We start from the raw sequence: 22,447 nt of genomic DNA, 5'->3' as shown, positions 1-22,447 counted from the left end.
CCCGGGCCGCGGTTCCCGGCGGCCCCTGCGCCTCGTCCCGATGGCGTCATCGGTGACGTCACACGCGGCCTCGGCAGCGCCAGGGTGGGTTCGGATGGGGGGGGTGGGAGTTCCTGAGGGAATTCCTGAGGGAAAAGGGAATTCCTGGTGTTCCTGAGGGGATTCCTGGTGTTCCTGTGGGAATTCCTGGTGTTCCTGAGGGAAAAGGGGATTCCTGGTGTTCCTGAGGGAATTCCTGGTGTTCCTGAGGGGATTCCTGGTGTTCCTGTGGGAATTCCTGGTGTTCCTGAGGGAATCCTGGTGTTCCTGAGGGAAAAGGGGGATTCCTGGTGTTCCTGAGGGAATTCCTGGTGTTCCTGAGGGAATTCCTGGTGTTCCTGAGGGAAAAGGGGGATTCCTGGTGTTCCTGAGGGAATTCCTGGTGTTCCTGAGGGAAAAGGGGATTCCTGGTGTTCCTGAGGGAATTCCTGGTGTTCCTGAGGGAAAAGGGATTCCTGGTGTTCCTGAGGGAATTCCTGGTGTTCCTGAGGGGATTCCTGGTGTTCCTGAGGGAAAAAGGGGATTCCTGGTGTTCCTGAGGGAATTCCTGGTGTTCCTGAGGGAATTCCTGGTGTTCCTGAGGGAATTCCTGGTGTTCCTGAGGGAAAAGGGGATTCCTGGTGTTCCTGAGGGAATTCCTGGTGTTCCTGAGGGAAAAGGGATTCCTGGTGTTCCTGAGGGGATTCCTGGTGTTCCTGAGGGGATTCCTGGTGTTCCTGAGGGAATCCTGGTGTTCCTGAGGGATTCCTGGTGTTCCTGAGGGAAAAGGGATTCCTGGTGTTCCTGAGGGATTCCTGGTGTTCCTGAGGGAACTCCTGGTGTTCCTGAGGGAAAAGGGATTCCTGGTGTTCCTGAGGGAAGAGGGAATTCCTGGTGTTCCTGAGGGAAAAGGGAATCTCTAGTTTTCCTGAGGGGAAATGGGATGTTCTAATTTTCCTGAGAGAAAAGGGGATTTCCTCGTTCTCCTGAGGGAAAAGGGAATCCTTGATTTTCCTGAGGGGAAAAGGGATTTTCTGGTTTTCCTGAGGGAAAAGGGATGTTCTTGTTTTCCTGAGGGAAAAGGCTGGGTCCTGGTTCTCCTGAGGGGAAAGGGAAATCCTTGGTTTTCCTGAGGGAAGAGGGAATCTCTGGTTTTCAGGAGTGCATGTCTGGTTCCTGGATTTCCCATGGGAAAATGAAAGTCCTTGCTTCCCTGGGGGGAAGGGGAGTTTCTGTTTTTCCTGAGGGAGAAGCCAGCTCCTGGTTTTCTAAGGGAACAGGGAATGGCATAGAACCCTGGAATGGGTTGGAAGGGACCTTAAAGATCATCCAGTTCCAACCCCCCTGCATGGGCAGGGACACCTCCCACCATTCCAGGCTGCTCCAAGCCCCATCCAGCCTGGATTTACTGAGCTCTGGGATATTTTTTCCCCCTGTGCTCAGCCCTGGGGAGGCCTCAGCTCCAGTCCTGTGTCCAGCTCTGGGCCCCTCACTGCAAGAAGGGTCTGGAGGTGCTGGAGCAGCTCCAGAGGAGACAACGAGGATGGGGAAGGGGCTGCAGGGAAAGTCTGATGAGGAGAGGCTGAGGGAGCTGGGCTTGTTCAGCCTGGAGAAGAGGAGACTCAGGGGGGACCTTCTCCCTCTCTACAACCACCTGAAGGGAGGTTGGAGTCAGGGGGGGTCGGGCTCTTTTTCCAGGCAACCAGTGACAGGACCAGAGGGCCTGGCCTGAAGCTGCTCCAGGGGAGGGTTAGGTTGGATATCAGGAAGCACTTCCCCATGGAAAGGGTGATCAGACATTGGAATGGGCTGCCCAGGGAAGTGGTGGAGGCACCATCCCTGGAGGTGTTTAAGGACAGGCTGGAGGTGGCACCTGGTGCCCTGGTCTGGCTGATGTGGTGGTGTCAGGTCACAGGCTGGGCTTGATGATCTCAGGGATCTGCTCCAGCCTCAATAATTCTGGGATCCTGTGATTCCATTTGCACTGCATTTTCACCTGCCAAAAAGCAGCCACGTGGCTGAAGAAGCAGAGTGTGCCTGAGCTGCAGAGAGTTTGTTGATCCAGCTCCACATTTCAGGCCGGGCTCGATGATCTCAGGGATCTGCTCCAGCCTCAATAATTCTGGGATTTTCTTTCCTGAGGGAGAGGCTGGTTTCTGGATTCCCTAGTGGAAAAACCCAGCTCCCGTTCATCCCAACCCGGGGAGCAGCCCTGCTGTTCTGCTTTTCCAACAGATTAATTGTTTTTTTTTTGTTCCCGCTGTTTCTTCCAGCTCTGCAGCCATGGCCGGGGGGGAGAGGCCGAGGTCGCTGCGGCTGGTGCGGGAAGGGCGGCTGGATCTGCTCCGGGAGGAGCCTCTGGAGCCGGCGAGGCGGAGCTACGGGCGCTCGGGGGACACGCTGCTTCACCAGGCGGCCCGGAACGGCCACCGAGATGTCCTCGCCTACCTGGTGGAGGCGCTGGAGATGGACCTGGAGGTGTTCAACAGCGACTACAAGAGACCCCTCCACGAGGCGGCCTCCATGGGGCACCCGGAATGCGTTTCCTACCTCCTGGAGAGAGGGGCCAGCGTGGATTGCTTGAAGAAGGGAGACTGGTGGGTCTGTCTGCTGTGGGTTGGGGGTGGTGCCTGGAAGGGGTTGGGTGGAGGAGGGGGCAGTGAGGCTGCAGGAGCTGTCATTTAGGATCATGAAATCAAGCACTGGTTTGGGTCTGAAGGGGCTTTTGAAGGGCATCTAGTCCAGCCTGCCATGAGCATGGACATCTTCAAGCAGATCAGGTTGCTCAGAGCCCCATCCAGCCTGACCTCAAGGGTTGAGGCATCACCACCTCTTTGGGCAGCCTGGGCAGTGTCTCACCACCCTCCTTGCAGAATATTTCTTCCTTGGATCTAGTCTGAATCACACTGAGTCATGGAATGGTTTGGGTTGGAAGGGACCTTCAAGATCATCCAGTCCCACCCCTGCCATCCAGTCCCACACCTGCCCTTCAACACTGCCAGGGATGGGGCAGCCACAGCTTCCCTGGGCAACCTGGGCCAGGCTCTCCCCACCTTCATAGTGAAGAATTTCCTCCTAATGTCTAAGCTTAATCTCCCCTCCTCCAGTTTTAGTCCATTCCTTCTCATCCCATCCCTCCCTGCCCTTGTCCCAAGCCCCTCCCCAGCTTTCCTGGAGCCCCTTCACGCACTGGAAGGTGCTCTCAGGTCTCCCTGGAGCCTTCTCTTCTCCAGGCTGAACACCCCAACTCTCCCAGCCTGCCTCCAGAGCAGAGCTGCTCCAGCCCTCCCATCATCTCTGTGGCTCCTCTGGCCTCTCTCCACCAGCTCCATGTCCTTCTTGTGCTGGGGACCCCAGAGGTGGCCCCAGCCCTGCAGGGGGGGTCTCAGCAGAGCAGAGCAGAGGGGACAATCCCCTCCCTGGCCCTGCTGGTCACCCTGCTGGTGACAGCCCAGGACGTGGTTGGTTTCTGGGCTAAATTCCAGCCCCATCACTGATTTCCTCCTGTTTATCCTTCCACTGTATCTTACTTCATCATTAGCAGATGGAATTTCAAAGCTTTCATCCTCAACTCTTCCTTCTTACCCCCTCCCCTGTTTGATGGGAAACTGTGATACTGATTCACATTTTTGTGTCCTGATCCTCAGAAACTGAAGTAAAAAGATAAAATGTAAGTTTTGCTCCTATTTCATCCTAGAATCACAGAATGGGTTGGGTTGGAGGGGACCTTAAGTATCATGTGGTTCCAAACCACCTGCATGGGCAGGGAAACCTCCCACTAGAACAGGTTGCTCAGAGTTCCAATTTTTCCACACAGAAAAAGAGCATTTTGGGCCAGTTTTAGTACTGATGTAACAGCAACAGCCTCAAGAACCCAAGGAACAGCTGATTTCTTCAGGGCTTTTGTTTGCCTGCCACGTGGGTGACACGTAAGCAAATGGTTTTGGAATGAGAATTTGGAATCAAAATCTCAAGCTTAGGCCACAAATGAGCAGCTGGGCTGATTAATGTCTTATTCTCTTGCTGGGGAGGGAGATTTCTGTGTACCACCTTGTAAAATAAAGCCAAAATTGTCCCCACCCCACAAGTTAAAGCTGAACTAACAGGAATACAGAGGCAGAATCCCAGTCCTCATCCCTGGAGGCTGTGCCAGCAACGTGCTGACATCAGAGGGAGGCAGAGATCCCAGGAGCTGGGTGGGGATGCCTGTGACAGCCTGGTTTGTGCTGTGGGCCCACGGTGCCCTTCCATCCAGGGATTAAAAGTAAGGAGCTGTGTGCTTCCTGGTGCACATCCCAGCCCTTGGGTGAAGTCTCATTTGCATAGAAAATGCACCCTGAGCTGAGTCACGGGATGGAAATGGAGCTGCAGGAAACATGGAGCTGTTGGAGAGAGTCCAGAGGAGGCCCTGGAGATGATGGGAGGGCTGGAGCAGCTCTGCTCTGGAGACAGGCTGGGAGAGTTGGGGTGTTCAGCCTGGAGAAGAGAAGGCTCCAGGGAGACCTGAGAGCACCTTCCAGTGCCTGAAGGGGCTCCAGGAAAGCTGGGGAGGGGCTTGGGACAAGGGCAGGAGGGATGGGAGCAGGGGGATGGGTTTCCAGCTGGCAGAGGGAGCTGGAGATGAGATGTGAGGTGGAAATTCTGTGGTGTGAGGGTGGGGAGAGCCTGGCCCAGGTTGCCCAGGGAAGCTGTGGCTGCCCCATCCCTGGCAGTGTTGAAGGGCAGGTTGGATGGGGCTTGGAGCAGCCTGGAATGGTGGGAGGTGTCCCTGCCCATGCAGGGGGGTTGGATCTAGATGATCTTTGAGGTTCCTTCCAACCCAAACCAGTTAGTGATTCTATGAACCAAACTCCTCCAGCTCATACAGCACTGTCCCTCTGGTTCTTTTATCTGCCTGGTTTTCTTCTAGGACTCCCCTGATGATGGCTTGCACTAGGCAAAACCTGGAGGTGATCAAAGCTCTGGTGGATCATGGAGCCAACCCACTGCTGAAGAACAAGGATGGCTGGAATTGCTTCCACATTGCCAGCCGGGAGGGGCATCCCCACGTCCTCCAGTACCTCCTGGATGTGTCCCCAGGCTGCTGGGACACTGAGAGCACAATCAACAGAACACCTCTGCACACAGCAGGTAAAAGAGAGTCCCATTGCCACCAGGAACGTGGCATGTTCATATTTAATTTGGAGAAGCAGGGTGTGACTTATCCTGATACAAAACCACAGGGAAATGGTTAAATATTATGTGGTTGAAATGAAAAGAAGTTGGTGGTGGGCACTGCTGGAATCTCAACTGTTCTGAGCTGCCATCTGCTGACAGTGCTCTGCTGCATCTTTGCAGGTTTTCACCTCAGGTCAGAGATTAATTTTAGTTGTTTTCAGGTAAACAGCAAGAATCAGGATTCATGTTTCTTAATAATGTGCCAAAGACTCAGCTCATGAGGTCAGAAGATCCTCAGTTCCTGTTGTGTTGGGTTTTGCCTGCACTTAGGGCATGTTTTTGTGGTGATTATCAGTCCAATTCCCTTGGGAGTGGTGGGTCTGTGCCAGGAGCACTTGCAGTCAGAGAATCATAGAATCACAGAATGGTGAAGGTTGGAAGGGACCTTCAAGATCATCTAGATCCAACCCCCCTGCATAGGCAGGGACACCTCCCACCAGCCCAGGCTGCACAAGCCCCATCCAACCTGCCCTTCAACACTGCCAGAGATGGGGCAGCCACAGCTTCTCTGGGCAACCTGTTCCAGTGCCTTCCTACCCTCATGGTGAAGAATTTCTTCCTGATGTCTGAGTTCTTTCAGTTTAAAACCATTCTCCTTTGTCCTATCACTGCCCTCTCTGTGAAAAGCCCCTCCCCAGGTTTCCTGAAGCCCCTTCAGGCACTGGAAGGTGCTCTAAGGTCTCACCCACTGGCTCTGGCCTCCTTGGACCAGGGTGTCCATCTCCCCTTCACATGACAGATGTGTCTGAATTCCCACAGCTCGGGATACATTGCAAAGCTCTTGTTCATGCTGATTTACAAAGGTGCAGATTGCACTTGGAAAATCTGCACAGCTCCAAATGTATCCTGGTCTTTTTAAAGTCCTAAAACCAGCAGAGCTGCTGAGAGGCACCTGGAGAACTGTGTCCAATTGTGGAGCCCTCAACACAGGAAGGACATGGAGCTATTGGAATGAGTCCAGAGAAGGCCCCGGAGATGATGGGAGGGCTGGAGCAGCTCTGCTCTGGAGCCAGGCTGGGAGAGTTGGGGTGTTGAGCCTGGAGAAGAGAAGGCTCCAGGGAGACCTGAGAGCACCTTCCAGTGCCTGAAGGGGCTCCAGGAAAGCTGGGGAGGGGCTTGGGACAAGGGCAGGGAGGGATGGGAGCAGGGGGAAGGGTTTCCAGCTGGCAGAGGGAGCTGGAGCTGAGATGTGAGGGAGAAATTCTGGGCTGTGAGGGTGGGGAGAGCCTGGCCCAGGTTGCCCAGAGAAGCTGTGGCTGCCCCATCCCTGGCAGTGTTGAAGGGCAGGTTGGATGGGGCTTGGAGCAGCCTGGAATGGTGGGAGGTGTCCCTGCCCATGCAGGGGTGTTGGAACTGGATGATCCTGAAGGTCCCTTCCAACCCAAACCATTCCATGGTTCAGAGATTTTTGGGATCTGCCCCTTGATGGTCATGTTTACCAGTTTGGTTTACAGTCTCATTGCCAGTTTTTTCAAGAACCTTATCTCTCCCAATGATCCATTTTTGTGCACATGCTTGGTGGGTAAATTATGGGAAATCTGAAGAGCTGGAGGGTGTCTAGGGGCAACCTTTGGCAGAAGCATCACAGGTTTTGGTATTCTCACATTCTTCTCAAGAAGGTCGTGTCAAGTGAGTGCTTTTCTGCAAAGGAAAAGGATACTGGGAATACACAGAGCGTGTTGTTAGGCTTGGAGCCCACCTTTTTTGATTGTCTTTTTAAATTTATTTTATTTCTAATTAGTATAAAAGGAGATATAAAGGGTGTGAGGTGGTTTGAGGAACCACAGGCATAATCTGTAGGTATGGTGGGGAGCAGGACATGGTGACCCAGAGGCAGTTTGGGTTTGGCTTCTGGTTTTCTGACTCTTTCACCCTTAAGACAGGGGGAGTGTCTCAGTTTATGAAGGATGCACCAGGTTTGCCTCAGCCAGTTCCTCTCAGCCTTTAGAAGTGGAATGGCCCAGAAATAACCAAATGGCAGAATGAAGTTTGTCCTACCGTGTCATGTTGCCCTTCCAGAGTATCAAGTCTAGAGGCAGTGCAGAGAAAGCCTGGCTCTTCCCAGAGGTTAAATCCCCTTAATGCCCTCCAGAGATGCAGTGGGAGTGGCCAGTGAAGGCAGGGAGAGGTGACATTGTGGGGCAGGCTCAGGGCTGGAAGGTTGACCTGAATCTGAAACCTGCCCCATCCCTGAGCAGGGATTAGGCTCCATGTCCACAGGCTGGGCAGTGTCTCTGCAGGAGAGATGAGTGTCAGGAGCCACCATCAAACCTGCAGCTGCCTAAACTCATTTCCCACATAATTTAATAGGGGTTGACTCTCTTGGAAAGACCTGAGGTGTTGTGAGGGGACCCCTGCTGTGCTGTAATTAATCTTTTGAGTGTGTTGCTCCTTGGCTGTCATTCCTGTTACTTCTGCAGCCCTCAGTGGCTGCTCGTCCACTGCTCCCTGCTCATCAGCAATGACAGGCCCAGCCCAGGGGCACTGGCTGCTTCTCAGTCCTTGTGCTTGACCTGGGAACGAAAAGTAGCTGCTGAGTTGTTCGGTGGTTCAGGCTGGAGCTGGTTGCTTGAATGAGAAATGGCCAGTTCTCTTTTATTTGTGTGTTCTCCTGTCTCTGCTCAATCCCAGGTCTTGTGTTATATGTGTCTGGGCTCTCGCAGGTCCCTCTCCCCCTTCTGCTGGCAGGGAGGTGGCCCTGGGGCCTGGGGACAGGGCCAGGAGCTGGGTGGGGGCTCTCATCATGGAATCATGGAAGTGTTGCAGTTGGAAGGGACCTTCAAGATCATCCAGTTCCAACCCCCCTGCCATGGGCAGGGACACCTCCCACCATTCCAGGCTGCTCCAAGCCCCATCCAACCTGCCCTTCAACACTGCCAGGGATGGGGCAGCCACAGCTTCCCTGGCCAACCTGGGCCAGGGTCTCACCATCCTCACAGCCCAGAATTTCTCCCTCACATCTCAGCTCCAGCTCCCTCTGCCAGCTGGAAACCCTTCCCCCTGCTCCCATCCCTCCCTGCCCTTGTCCCAAGCCCCTCCCCAGCTTTCCTGGAGCCCCTTCAGGTACAGTAGGAAAGCTGGAGAGGGACTTTTTCCAAGGACACAGAGTGATGGTCCTGAGGAAAAGGGCTGATCTGACCTTGAGCTTCCACTCCCCTCCCTTCCTCGCAGTTTTTGGGATACGGGAGTAGAGACAGCAACAGTGGCATCTAGTACATCCTAGTGATGTCTCTTCCTCTGTGATGTCTCCTGTGTTTGACTTTCCCTGTGGCAAAGCCCATGATTTGGGTTGATTTCTGCTCATTTTCCTCACCCAGGTTAGACCCTGGACCCCACATGGGCAGAGCAGCAGCCGGTGTGCGAGTGACTGGACAACAGGAAGGGCTGGAGCTGCTTAAACCACCTTTCCCCATCCAGCAAAATTTAACCCAGGACAATTCTGGGTGCTGCTGCTGGGTGGGTGCTGCTGCCAGCATCCCCCCCACACCACCACTTAGCCCAGTCACACTCCTGAGCTGGGGACACTGGAGAGGGGCTGCAGGCAACTCTGGAGCCACCAGGGAAAATCACATCAAGACAAACCATCATCTCAATGAGTTTCTATCCCAAGGGTGTGGATATGAGCACATTAACCCGTGACCAGTCCAGCTGCCTTCCTGGCACAGTTATCCCTCGATAGATGATGGCTAATTCCCCCAGGGTGCAATTTTATTTTTCGGGTTGATTCCTCCAGCTTTGCTGCCTCAATATATCCGTAGCCTGAGGCAAGAGAGGGGGAGAAGTAATTAGAGGAAGTGGAATGCAACAGTGGATCTGCAGCTTTCTTGTGTCTCTGTTGCTGTTCGAGGATGTCATTGTGTTGCATGGGTTGTTTTTTCTTCACATTGCTTGGGTTGTTTTTTTTTTTATAAAGCCTCCATTTCAAAAATCCTTCTCGTGGCACTGCCTGTGTTTACATCAGCTCAGGTGAGGGGGTGATAAATGGGCAGGGATCAGGAGCAAAAGGGGGACCAGAGAGGATGGCACCCCCCTTCCTTGGGCTTTCAAAGAGCATAATCTATTGTGCAGCTGGTTCTGAAGGTTGTTGCTGGTAACACACATTTGCCAGGGGCTCTTCTTTCATCACACAGAATAAATACCCTGGTGGAGCAGCAGTGGCCTTGCTTTGATTATTATTTTTTTTCTCTCTTTAATGTATTTCAGTTCTTGTGCAAAATGACCTGCAGGAAAAAGACCAAACAAGCCAGATTAAGGCTGTCCACACATTGCTGTAATATAATGTGGTGTGTTGGGTTGTTGTTTTTTTTTAAACACACCAGGATATTTCAGTGCATGATGTTCAAATCCTCCCCCACAGTGGCTGTTTTTCCTGGGAGATGCTGTCTGGGTGAGAGGATGATGCTTCATTAGGATGATGAGATGAGAGTGATGGGAAGTTGGAGTGGCTGAGGAGGGGTGGAAATGCCATCCAGCAATTTGCCAGCTCCTTGCTTTGTGTTCCTTTTGCTTCTCACAGATTTCACTTCAGGGATTAACAAATCCTTGCAAGAAAGGGTCTTTGTGGCAGCTTAATTGCATGTAGGCTCTCAGGCATGTACCCTGCATGCAGAGGCAAACTGTGCCCATATCCCTGCCTTTTCCCTGGTTTATCTGGTGTTTTCCTATAGGATCAGGGGAAAGGAAGGCTTGAGATCCGGAGACAATGTTTTAAGTACAAAAAAAAATAAAAGGAAAAATAAAAAGCCTCTTGGAAGCCCTTCTTCCTGCAACATGAATAAGCCAGAAAGGGTCAGAAAACCTGATGATGTTTCACCGTGGGCGGAGGGTGGCATGAAAACGTCCATTAACCCTCTGCTGTCCCCTCTCTCCCGCAGCCATGCACGGCTGTTTGGAGGCTGTGGAGCTGCTCCTGGAGCGGTAAGCAGGATTCCTCCCGGCGCCGTCCCTGCCTCCCTGCTCTTCATCCCTCCCTCCCTCCCTCCCCCACCCCACCTCCCGCCCGCGGCCCCGCTCGCTCTGGACACAAAAGGGCTGTTCATGCCGTTCCTTCGGGAAGCCCAGATGTCCTGCATGCGATCCCGAGGCTGTCTCCCTTTCCTCCGGGTTTTTCACGGCTGGATTGGGGCCGTTGAGACACGGGATGATCTCTGATGGGTTCTGACTTCACCATGACATAAGCCTCCGTTGTATAACTCGGCTCTTCTTCTCTGCTGATTCATCCCTGTTGTCTCAGCTGTGGCCGAGGCCACAGAAGAACAACAAAACAGTTTTCTGGCAGCTGGGTTCTGGGAGCAGCTCTTCCAGGCTGGACTCAGTCTCCAGGCTTTATTTTCAGGCTGCAACTCCTGGCAGGCTGCTGTGAAGTGGCTTTAAATCAGCTCGTGCCCAGTCATCCTGACCCTCTTACCTTCCTAACCAGGACTGCCTGCAGACAGAGCTGGATCAGCTTTGCCTGGACATCACAGCCACTGCTAGCCAGGGCTCCTGTTTGCCAGCTCATCCCAGCCTTTTAATTCCAGGCTTGGCCCAGCAGAAATATAGCCCTGTGATTGGAGCCAGGCTTTCAATTTTAATTGAGTCTTCTCCTATTTCAATGGAGCTTTAACCTGAGAGAGACCTGCTGGCTTTGATTTTGTATGTGGTGGTGTTCCATGAGGATGTGGTTTTCTCCTCTGCCACTGCACAGTTTACCCCTTCTGGAGATTCCCTGTTCAGGGGGAAAAGGGAAATAGAAATCATAGAATGATTTGCGTTGGAAGGGACCTCAAAGATCATCCAGTTCCAACCCCCCTGCATGGGCAGGGACACCTCCCACCATTCCAGGCTGCTCCAAGCCCCATCCAACCTGCCCTTCAACACTGCCAGGGATGGGGCAGCCACAGCTTCCCTGGGCAACCTGGGCCAGGGTCTCCCCACCCTCACAGCTCAGAATTTCTCCCTCACATCTCAGCTCCAGCTCCCTCTGCCAGCTGGAAACCCTTCCCCCTGCTCCCATCCCTCCCTGCCCTTGTCCCAAGCCCCTCCCCAGCTTTCCTGGAGCCCCTTCAGGCACTGGAAGGTGCTCTCAGGTCTCCCTGGAGCCTTCTCTTCTCCAGGCTGAACACAGAGCCTTGGTATTCCTGCAGCTCAAGCAACCTGTGCTGGCTGAGTACCAGGTCTCTGACCCCCAGAACCCCAGCAGATCATTCCCCAGGCCATAAAGCACCAAGAGAGGCTGTGCATGGTCTGTGTGCAGGCTTTATATCTGCCTTTTCCCATCCCATCCACTGATAATCTCCTGCCCTGGTGCTGTCAGGATTTTAGAGCCATCAACAACTCTGTCATGGCTTTTGTCTTCCTTCCCAGGTGCCAGTACAAACCTGACAGCAGAGACAGATGTGGAGTCACTCCCTTTATGGATGCTATCCAGAAGGGGCATGTTGACATCGCCCGGCTGCTCCTGGAAAAACACCAGGTAGGTGCCAAAACCTCCCTCCTCCAGGGCCTGACCTAGAACTGCCAGGACAAGCAATCCAAGTGTTCACCGTGACCAAACTGTAAAGAAGCAAATTCCCAAATTGTAAAGAAGTGAATTTCCAAATTGTAAGGAAGCAAATTGTAGAAAAAAAACCAACCCACCACATTCCCCCTGGAGATGAGCAAGATGTTGCCATCTGAGGCCCGCAGGACTTGGTTTATGGGGAAGATCTCAGCCTGGGGCAGAAATGTGCCCCCATAGCTGGTGAAGGGGATGGAGAGATGAGGCAGTGGGAGGAGGGGACAGGACTTGCCTAGCACTGCAGGGACAACTGTGTCAAAGCCAACACGGGCACTTGAGAGTGCCAGGGCTCGGGGTGGGTGACATGGAGGCATCTGGCTGTGCTGGCAGCAGCTCATCTCTGACCTCCCTGTCTCGTGACACCTCCTGCTCCCAGGTTGTCTCCCAGTAATCTCCAATTTCTTCCAACATACAAGGCATAATAGGGATGTCATTAGAGCCAATTGTGCCCAGTAGGAACCAGAGCCCTGCCTTGTTTATTGACTGCGGAACTGATGGGAGATGTTTGGAGCCCACCTGATGGCTGGTTCTCAGGGCTGTGCCTCCCTTCTGGGCCTGAACTTTTTAGCAGGGCCTGTAGTGGCAGGATAAGGGGGGGGTGGTTTCTGTAGAATAAATCTTATGAGCAGCTGAGGGAGCTGGGGGTGTTGAGCCTGCAGCAAAGGAGGCTGAGGGGAGACCTGCTGGCTCTGCAGCTGCCTGAGAGGAGGTTGGAGCCAGGGGGGTCGGGCTCTGCTCCCCAGGAACAAGCAACAGGACCAGAGGGAACGGCCTCAAGTTGTGCCAGGGGAGGCTGAGGTTGGATTTGGGGAACAATTCCTTCCTGGCAAGGGTTGTCAGGGCCTGGCCCAGGCTGCCCAGGGCAGGGGGGGAGTGCCAGTCCCTGGAGGGGTTTCCAAGTCCCAGAGATGTGGTGCTGAGGGACATGGTTTAAGCACTGGACTTGGTAGAGTTGGGTTAGTGGTTGGCAGAGCCAGGTTATGGTTGGACTCAATGATCTTTAATGTCTTTTCCAACCAGAACAATGATGTGATTCCGTTTTAAACTAAAAGAGGGGAGATTCAGTTTAGATGTAAGGAAGAATTTTTTTACACTGAGGATTGTGAGATCCTGGCCCAGGCTGCCCAGGGAAGCTGTGGCTGACCCATCCCTGGCAGTGTTGAAGGGCAGGTTGGATGGGGCTTGGAGCAGCCTGGGCTGCTGGGAGGTGTCCAGTGGTGGGGATTGGGAATAGATGATCTTGAAGGTCCTTCCAACCCAAACCAGTCTGTGATTCTCAGCTCCTTTGCCCTCACTTTGCCTCCCCCTGCACCAGCCCTGATGTTCCTCAGACACTGTCGAACTGGTGCAGCTCACTGGCCTTGCAGAAAGCTCACATGGCAGAACAGTGAGTCTGTTTGTGCCACGTTGGCAAGTTGAATTGGCCAGCTGAGCCCTCAGCCTGGCAGAGGGCCCCTCAGAGTGGACCAGGGAATGTGATACCACACTTCTCAAGGTCACAGGCTTTGGATGTTACTCAGCCATAACATGTAGCCTCACCCAGCAGAGAAGGTTTGATGCCCAGGGTGTGTTCGAGTGTGTAGGTGCTTCTTGACTTCAGGAGACATTCATGTGCTTGTCTTCACTCATCTGGCCCTTTAGGATAAAACATTTGTGGAGTTTGCTTCTGTCTTTGGTCTCACATTTCAGGCAATGAAGATGGAAGGAGGTGATTTAATTTCCTCCCTGTGGTGCTCTGGCTTACTGCCATGAAGCATCACTGGAAGTGTTAACAGCAGCATTGCTACCTCCTAGGGTTCATAAAACCTTGAGTCAGGCCCACTTGACTTCAAGAAGGTGGATTATATCTTCTTAAGTGGATTTCTCTAATATTACTCCTGTTACCCTTCTTGGTTTTATGTCTTGGTGGTTCATGTTCAGAGACTCACAGAAGAGATCTCTTGAGGTCACCCACCCACCTCCCTCCCTCTGCCTGTGTCCAAATTCTTCTCCACCAGCACAGAGGTTGGATATAGGTGATTTCTTGCTGCTTTGAAGAGCTGAAGCCCATCATATGTGCTTCAGCTGAAGAGAGAGGGTGTTTGGTTGTTCTTTTTTGGTACCAGTTTTGCTTCTCACTTCATAACCTCAACAGAGAGCTGGCTCTGGGCTGCAAATGATGGTGCTGCCAACTGCACCGGCCCTGCTGGTGACATCCCATGTGTTCATTGCTGTGACTGTGGCAAGCAGACACAATTCTCCTTGGGCCAGTGACTGTCCTTGAAGGTTTGGCCAGGCTGCTCATAGCTTTTCCTTTCCCTCCTCCCCCATCCCAGGCCTGTCCTACAGCCGTGGACGCGCTGGGCGCTCAGCCCCTGCACCGGGCAGCTGTCACAGCCCAGGATGAAGCCATCCAGTTCCTTGTCTCTGACCTGGGTGTGGATGTCAATGAGAGAGTGACAACCCTCCAGCTCACAGCACTACACTATGCAGCCAAGGTTTGTCCCTCTTCTTAGCCTTGGGAAAAATCTGTGCCACTTGGTGTGCTACAGGCCTGGAGAAGAGAAGGCTCCAGGGAGACCTTAGAGCACCTTCCAGTGCCTGAAGGGACTCCAGGAAAGCTGGGCAGGGACTTGGGACAAGGGCAGGGAGTGAGAGGACAAGGGGTAATGGCCTCAAACTGGAAGAGGGGTCATTTAGGTTAGACATGAGGAAGAAATTCTTCAGTGCAAGGGTGGTGGGACCCTGGCCCAGGTTGCCCAGAGAAGCTGTGGCTGCCCCATCCCTGGCAGTGTTGAAGGGCAGGTTGGATGGGGCTTGGAGCAGCCTGGAATGGTGGGAGGTGTCCCTGCCCATGCAGGGGTTGGATTTAGATGAGCTTTAAGGTTCCTTCCAAACCATTCTATAATTCTGTGATCTAACACAGGGTGGTTTAGATGTTTGCTACTGATGGAGGAATCTTAGGTCATCCTCTGTCACTGTCTTTCTGCTCCTGACCAGTCCCACACTCTGTTTAATGATTTTTAGGCAGTGTTTGTCTTCATAGGCTGGATCCTGGCCTGCCCATGACCAGATGTGAGAAAGAAGAGGTGGGAAGGTGGAGGAAGTTCCTGGGTGCTTATCTTTGTCCTTCACACGGGAGCTGTTTTGAATTCCGGGCAGTGAGAGTTGTTTGGGCTTTGTCCTCCTCCCATCTCATTGGGAAGCAGGATCTTGTGGGCTCTGAGTCCTAAAACACTCCCTGGGAGTGCAGAGCACATCCCAAAAACCTCACTGCTCACCAGGAGCCCTCCTGGGACCGTGCTGCCTCCTTTCTGCTTGGTGCTGTTGTGCCACGGTGTGCAACCTGCTGGCAGCTGGAAACAAGGGAAGGTCCCTGCTCAGATCCCTGCATGTTCAACCTCTGGCTGCACTGGCAGCCCAGAAACCACCCTGTGTGTCCTGGGCTGTCACCAGCAGGGTGACCAGCAGGGCCAGGGAGGGGATTGTCCCCTCTGCTCTGCTGAGAACCCACCTGGAGTGCTGTGTCCAGCTCTGGAACCCTCAACACAAGAGGGACCTGGACCTGTTGAAGAGGGTCCAGAGAAGGGCCACAGAGATGATGGGAGGGCTGGAGCAGCTCTGCTCTGGAGCCAGGCTGGGAGAGTTGGGGTGTTGAGCCTGGAGAAGAGAAGGCTCCAGGGAGACCTGAGAGCAGCTTCCAGTGCCTGAAGGGGCTCCAGGAAAGCTGGGGAGGGGCTTGGGACAAGGGCAGGGAGGGATGGGATGAGGAGGGAGTGTCTTTAAACTCAGGGAGGGGAGATTGAGATGAGATCTTAGGAAGAAATTAATTGTGAGGGTGGTGAGACCCTGGCCCAGGTAGCCCAGGGAAGCTGTGGCTGCCCCATCCCTGGCAGTGCTGAAGGGCAGGTTGGATGGGGCTTGGAGCAACCTGGAATGGTGGGAGGTGTCCCTGCCCATGCAGGGGGTTGGAACTGGATGATCCTGAAGGTCCCTTCCAACCCAAGCCAGTCTGTGATTCTGTGAGCTTTAAGATACAGCTGTCAGAGCCTGGTCTGGGCTTGCAGTGGGAACGAAGCAGCATCCCAGCTCCCTGCTCCTACAAAAGCATCAATGACACTTACTGGGAGTGCTGGGAACAGTATTCTCCTCCAGCAGGACCCAGCCGTGGCATTTGCGGGCTCCCACAAAGGAGGCCTTTCTCCCAGCTTCCCTTCCTCATGCTTGGAGAAACCATGTTGAAAGCCCTTTTGGTTGCCAAGGGTACGTTTGACAGCAAGGCTTTTGGGGAATATAATGTGCCTTGGAGAAGATCCCAACTCTGTTCTGGCGAGTGGCTGATGGGGGAGCAATTTGATGGGTTTCTCTTCCTTCCCAAGGCTCAGTGTCACTTTATATTTACAGCATCATTTGTTTGGCTGGTGGGGTTTGTTGCCTTTTTTCTTTTTCTTTTTTTTGCCTTCTTTCCTTATTACTTTGCATTTATAAATACATGGAAATCAAATTACACTTTTCAACTCAATTTGCTGCCAAGGCTGTGGCAGATAAAGCAGTTCCTGGCTTGGTGTCTGTGCCACTGGGAGGGGTTGGTGTGTGCAGCAGGGAAATGGGAGCCTTGAGTAAGGGGGAAAGATGCTACTGAGTTGTAGGGTAATGGGGTAGAAGAGAGGGTTGGTGGGGATAAAAATAAATAACAAAGAGCCTTCCATTCTCAGGCTGTGTGACAAAGGGTAATTCATTGCACTGCAGAAGTAATTACAAAATCAGGCGTGTTATTTAGGGAGAGAGGATTTATTTATGGAGAAGCTTTGTGCAGAGAGGAGGGGAGTGGGGGCTGTGTTGCATTTCCCCCCGTGGCATTTAAAATTGGCTACTGGTGGAGGAATGATAGAGGACACTGGGGGCCATGGGGGTGTGGAAGTGGGGTGTTCTGTGTCTCCTCACAGGGCTTTACAAATCTTGGAGTAATCTTTTAGGAAGTGCTGGTGCCTGAGGGTGCCACAGGCAGATCAGGCACAACAGTCCCCAGCAGCAGCAGGTTCTGCTCTTGGAGCTGAAATATGCCTCAGTAAGAGGAACTCTGCATTCCTGTGGTACTTGGGGTGGATTTATAGTGTAGGAAAACACACATTTAGTCCTTCTAACAGGCATCTGCCAACAATGGAAGGTAGGTCAGGGATCCTGCACCTCTATGGGCAGCTGAAGTTAAAAACAATTTAACTGGGTTACTTGATTGGAGGTGAGGACTGGAGAGGCAAAGGCAAGATGGGCTGACAAAAATAGTGCACTAATTTGCTATTGGGAAACATCTTCGGGTTGTGTCACCCTGTTGTCAGAGGTCATTTGTGCACTGGTGCCTCCACAGCCACTCTGGGAGACAGTCCTCCCAATTCCTCACTTCTCCAAGTCCTGGCTGTGCAAGGGGGATGGATTGACTGCCATCAGGAAGATCCTGTGGGATCTACAGTGGTCCAAAAGCAGATCCACCTGCCAGGATCTGGACTGGGTTGTGTGCCTCTTCCCTCAGTCTTTGGCTGTGCCACCACAGCTCTGCACTGTACTGTGATTTGAAGCACTGTTGGCCTTAATTGAACATGATTGATTTTAAAACACAGTGTTAAATGTTTGCAGAGGCAGTGATGCTGCTGGGGGTGCCTCTTGTGGCTTTTTCAGCCTCTGGGTTGAAATTGCTGCCAGGGGCACGCCAGGCAAGCAGACACACTAACTGAGGGCCAGCAGAAGGGCTGGAGAAGGTGCCTGGTGGCATCTCTCTAAGCCAGTTCCTGGGAGGTGACAGCAGGGAGTCTGCTTTGCCTGGGTAGTCCCTGGCTAATGCTGCACTGCAACAAGCAGCCAACCATGATTTCCAGCTGCTGCAAGGTCATCAGCTGGAAGCAGCTCCTGGCAGCTCCAGATTAGACCATGGAAATGTGGATCTGAGTCTGTTCCCTCCAGGTGCTGTGTTCAGGTAGGGGCAGATCCCTTGCAGCCTCCTTTCTTTTCAAGTCTGTGTCATTTCTGCTGAATGCAAAGGTGAGAAACTGCAGAGCTGAATAAATAATCCCGTGTCTGTGCTCACACTGCAGGAAGGACACACACACACCATCCAGAGGCTGCTGTCCCTCGGTGCTGATCTGCAGGCAAAGGATGGGAAGAGCCGTTCTGGTAAGGCTGCTGAGCTGTTGTTCCTGCTCCCTGTCACAGCAGGAGGGCCCTTTGCTAACAGGAGCCCTTTGCTAACAAGAGCCCTTTGCTACAAGAGCCCTTATTAACAGGATTCCTTCCCTAACAGGATCTCTCCCTCCCCTGACAGGATCCTTTCCCTAACACGATCCTTCCCCTAACAGGATCCCTCCCCTAACAGGATCCCTCCCCTAACAGGATCCCAGCCTCCAACCCCATGGGAAATGTCAGGCAATGCCAGCTGCTCATATGCAAAAGGCTCCTGGAGCAGCACTGACATGGAAAGCCTGGGTTGTTTTGGTGGGGATTTTTTGCAGCTTTCATTCACTGGCTGGACTTTCTGATGTCTAATGGTGTGGTTGAGCCTGCACTGAGGCCTTTCCCTTGGGGGAAGAACAGATGCTAATTGCTGTTTCTCTCTACCCAGCTGCTTATTTTGCATGAAACTTTCAGGAGCTTCATATCCGTCCTTCTGCCTCATCATCACACTTACCATAGAATAGAGTCACAGAATCATTGGGGTTGAAACTGACCTTTAAGATCACCCAGTCCAACTGTCCCCCCAAGGCCACCACTTCCCCATGTCCCTCAGCACCATCTCCAGGGCTTGGAAACCCCTCCAGGGATGGGGACTCCCCCCCTGCCCTGGACAGCCTGGGCCAGGCCCTGACAACCCTTGCCAGGCAGGAATTGTTCCCCAGATCCAACCTCAGCCTCCCCTGGCACAACTTGAGGCCGTTCCCTCTGGTCCTGTCGCTTGTTCCTGGGGAGCAGAGCCCGACCCCCCTGGCTCCAACCTCCTCTCAGGCAGCTGCAGAGCCAGCAGGTCTCCCCTCAGCCTCCTTTGCTGCAGGCTCAACACCCCCAGCTCCCTCAGCTGCTCCTCAGCTGACTTGTGCTCTAGCCCCTTCCCCAGCTCCATTCCCCCATCCCTGGCAGTGTTGAAGGGCAGGTTGGATGGGGCTTGGAGCAGCCTGGAATGGTGGGAGGTGTCCCTGCCCAGGCAGGGGGGTTGGGACTAGATGATCTTTAAGGTCCCATTCTATGATTATTTGGACACACTTAGAAATTTGCTTGCAATTAGCCAGTTTTAAATGGCCAGGTTAGGGTGGGCAGACAAATACAAGGATTGCACAAGGTCTTAAGCTGCCTCAACAAACCAGGACTGGCTTCTGAGCAAATAATAACAGAGCTTGAACGTAAATATAGTTGCTATAGTAATGCCAGTGAGGTGCTATTCCCAGCGTGAGTCTGAGGCATCTCTTGCATCAGCATCTCTCTCTTTCAAATAAAAAGTCTATTGAAATGGTTTCAGCTGTTGCCAAAATTGGCAACTTACCCAGGCTTTAGGCTTGCTTAATAACACGCTCCACTGGCCAGCATGAGCAGTCTTGTACCTCTCTTGATCTCTCCCTCCACCCCCTCAGTGAGTAAATCCGAGCTCTGCTGACTTCTGCCAAGCCTGGGATGTTTGTGGGGGCTCCTCACAGCCCTTGTCTGCCCTGTTCCCCCAGCACCTTTGCTGTGTTAGTGTCACTGCATCCTGGGGAGCTTCTCACGCAGACTCTGCTCCTGCCAAGTGTCCTGCTTGGATTATCCATGGAGATCAGGATGCCTGATGGTCAGCATCAGCCTGGAGCAGGAGCCAACAGCCCTCAGTGACAAAGATACTCCTCCCTGGGCAGGGTTAGGTCAGGAGATCAGGGCTGGCTCACCTTGCTGCATCATCCAGGTGTATCAGGACTGCCTAACTGTGCCTGGAGCCACATGGGATCAGGGTGGTGGCAATTGGAGAGGTCTGTGGGATGAGCTGGGGATTGGGCTGGAGTATTTCAGCTTCCTTCTGTGGGTTGGTCTTTGCTCCATGCAGTGCATGGAGACCTTTCTAAGTTACTGCCTGACCCTGAGTGAGCTGGGTCTGAGAGTAAATCCCCACCAAGGACCCTGGTCACATCCAGAGTAGTTTCAAGCCCCTCTCTTGCATGTGACAAAGAAATCCACCCCAAACACAGGGCCTGGAGGCCTTCTGCTCTATCCCACAGCCTGCTCCTGCTGCTGTGGGCACCCTCTGCTCGTGACTCAGCTTGAATACTCCCAATAAGTTCACAAACCTGGTTAGCTTTGGCTCAGCCAGGTTAGTACTGCTCAGTGGTTTGGAGGCACTAGTAACCTGTGAGGGAGAGATGAGGAGAATGGCTGAGGTGAGTTGGGCTGGTCCTTTTCCTACCAGCATGGCTGGGTGTGGAAGAGGACATGTCCCCTTGGACAGGTTTAATCCTCCCGTGGCTGCTGGAGACACGTGTGGCCACAGCACCTGAGCCCTGCTGTGCCATCACAGGGCTACCTGGCTGGGTGTTGCAGCTGTGTGGCCAGCAGGAGCAGGGCAGGCTCTGGTCAGGCCCCACCTCAAATTCCAGGGTCAGGGCTGGGCCCCTCAGGACAAGAAGGACATGGAGGGGCTGGAGCGTGTCCAGGGAAGGGCCCCGGAGCTGGGGAAGGGGCTGGAGCTCAAGGAGAAGGGGCTGGAGAACTTGTGAGGAGCAGCTGAGGGAGCTGGGGGTGTTGAGCCTGCAGCAAAGGAGGCTGAGGGGAGACCTGCTGGCTCTGCAGCTGCCTGAGAGGAGGTTGGAGCCAGGGGGGTCGGGCTCTGCTCCCCAGGAACAAGCGACAGGACCAGAGGGAACGGCCTCAAGTTGTGCCAGGGGAGGCTGAGGTTGGATCTGGGGAACAATTCCTTCCTGGCAAGGGTTGTCAGGGCCTGGCCCAGGCTGCCCAGGGCAGGGGGGGAGTCCCCATCCCTGGGGGGGTTTCCAAGCCCTGGAGATGGTGCTGAGGGACATGGGGCAGGGGTGGCCTTGGCAGGGCTGGGTTAATGGTTGGCAGAATCAGGTTGAGGTTGGACTCGATGATCTTAAAGGTCTTTTGCAACCAGAGCGAATCTGTGAACCGGGAAAACTCATCTTCCACCCTGAGTGCATCCCCTCTGCCCACTCCTTTTCCTCCCCTGGGAAGCTAACGCTTGCACCTGAAGTGGGTGAGGCTGGAATCTCCAGATGATCTCAGCTCCTGTCTCCACATCTGGTCTCCCCAGCCCTGCACGCAGCCTGTGCCGGGCAGCAGGCGGCGGCCGCGCGGGTCCTGCTCCAGGCCGGGCTGCGCGACGCGCCGGATGGCACGGGCACGCTGGCACAGCAGCTTGCCAGGAAGCCAGATGTCATCCAGGTTCTCCAGGAAACCAGTGTCAGCACCTGAGACCAACTGGGAAAAAAGAGAAGCACGTTTCGCTCCACCAAGGTGCGTTAGTTTATCCCGTAACTGTTCAGATTTAGGCAAGTACTTAAATGATGGGATTTTTGGCCGAGGATTGAGTGGAGAAACTGAGCTTGAGACTTGGGAGATGTGTTTAGGAGAAGGCATGTTTTAAATGGAATTCTCTCCAAGAGCTAATGGACATGAAAAGCATAGGATTATCCCAAAAAAAGATAATGGGTGTAAATGGGTCTGGGCTGTCTTGTTCTGGTACCGATCTCATCTTTGTCAATTCATGGCTGCTTTTCTTTCAGTTCCAAATTTCAGGGCTGAATTTCACCTCTTCTTGTGCAGCACCCAGCACACCAAACAGCTGAGGTGACAGCACCCTGAAGTTTACCATCCAAGGAAGGTGCCCCGTGGGCCACTGCTGGATGACCTCTGGAGACCTGCATGGCTTGAACCCACTGAAGCCTGCATAGCTCCTGATGAGATGTTTCCATGCAATGGACATCCTGAAGGAGAAGATTCACCTGGACTGTGGATTCTTCTAGCCTTTAATGCACCTGCTCTCCACTAAGCTCTGAAGCTGTGCTTTAAGTGGCCACCTCTTTTGGTAGCCCCTGAGAGAGGGGGAGTGCAAGAGATCCCTTGGTGACTCTTCCTTCTTCAGGTTTGAGCTGCAGAGGACAAGTTCAGGGAGTCTTCAAGTAGCATCAACCTCTTATGTGCTTTTTGTGGCCCAGGCCTGATCCCAAAACTTGCTGAAACCAATAGTAAAGCCTCAACCTTGTGATGACATCAAGGGTCTTTGGATCAGACTGAAAAACAAAAAAGTATTATTCTAGACAGACACAAAGTGAACTTAAACAAATAAAAATCCTGCTCTTGGTCAGTGTCCCCCTGGCCTTGTTTCTCCATCTGTGAAGGAGGTTCTTCTTCACCAGGAAGGAAAAACAAATTAATGCTGGATGGCACTAATGGTGCAGGGTGGTAGGAGCTGTGTCAGCCCCTGGGCAGGTGAGGAAGTGGCTTTAGAGATCCTGAATCCTTCCATAAATCCATCCCTGGCCTGCAAACAGGAATATGAAGACAGGCTGGGAGAGCTGGGGTGTTCAGCCTGGAGAAGAGAAGGCTCCAGGGAGACCTGAGAGCACCTTCCATTGCCTGAAGGGGCTCCAGGAAAGCTGGGAAGGGGCTTTTCATCAGAGAAGACAGTGATAGAACAAGGGGTGATGGTTTTAAACTGAGAAAGGGGAGATT

The 22,447-nt window shown here is 53.3% G+C and overlaps 1 protein-coding gene across 10 annotated transcripts; it reads left to right on the top strand.

Moving 5' to 3' along the window:
* The first annotated feature begins 20 nt into the window (after positions 1-20).
* Positions 21-22,079, top strand: ANKRD16 (ankyrin repeat domain 16). 10 transcript variants are annotated; one of them, XM_051612502.1, is made up of 9 exons: positions 21-84; positions 2,292-2,615; positions 4,928-5,148; positions 10,110-10,152; positions 11,581-11,689; positions 14,089-14,250; positions 17,839-17,917; positions 21,027-21,229; positions 21,499-22,079. In XM_051612502.1, exons 1-8 carry the CDS (start codon positions 41-43, stop codon positions 21,185-21,187), a joined length of 1,143 nt encoding a protein of 380 aa, XP_051468462.1. In that variant the 5' UTR covers positions 21-40; the 3' UTR covers positions 21,188-21,229; positions 21,499-22,079. The 10 variants fall into 10 exon arrangements, with proteins under 10 accessions (XP_051468462.1, XP_051468526.1, XP_051468491.1 ...); XM_051612566.1 differs by lacking the exon at positions 14,089-14,250; XM_051612531.1 differs by lacking the exons at positions 21,027-21,229; positions 21,499-22,079 and adding an exon at positions 18,363-18,530.
* The last annotated feature ends 368 nt before the right edge of the window (positions 22,080-22,447 follow it).

This window comes from Apus apus, chromosome 1, assembly GCF_020740795.1.
Source record: "Apus apus isolate bApuApu2 chromosome 1, bApuApu2.pri.cur, whole genome shotgun sequence".
In the NCBI taxonomy this organism is placed as follows: Eukaryota; Metazoa; Chordata; class Aves; order Apodiformes; family Apodidae; genus Apus; species Apus apus.
Note: the sequence above shows the minus strand (reverse complement) of the source record. Positions and strands in the feature narration are given on the sequence as shown.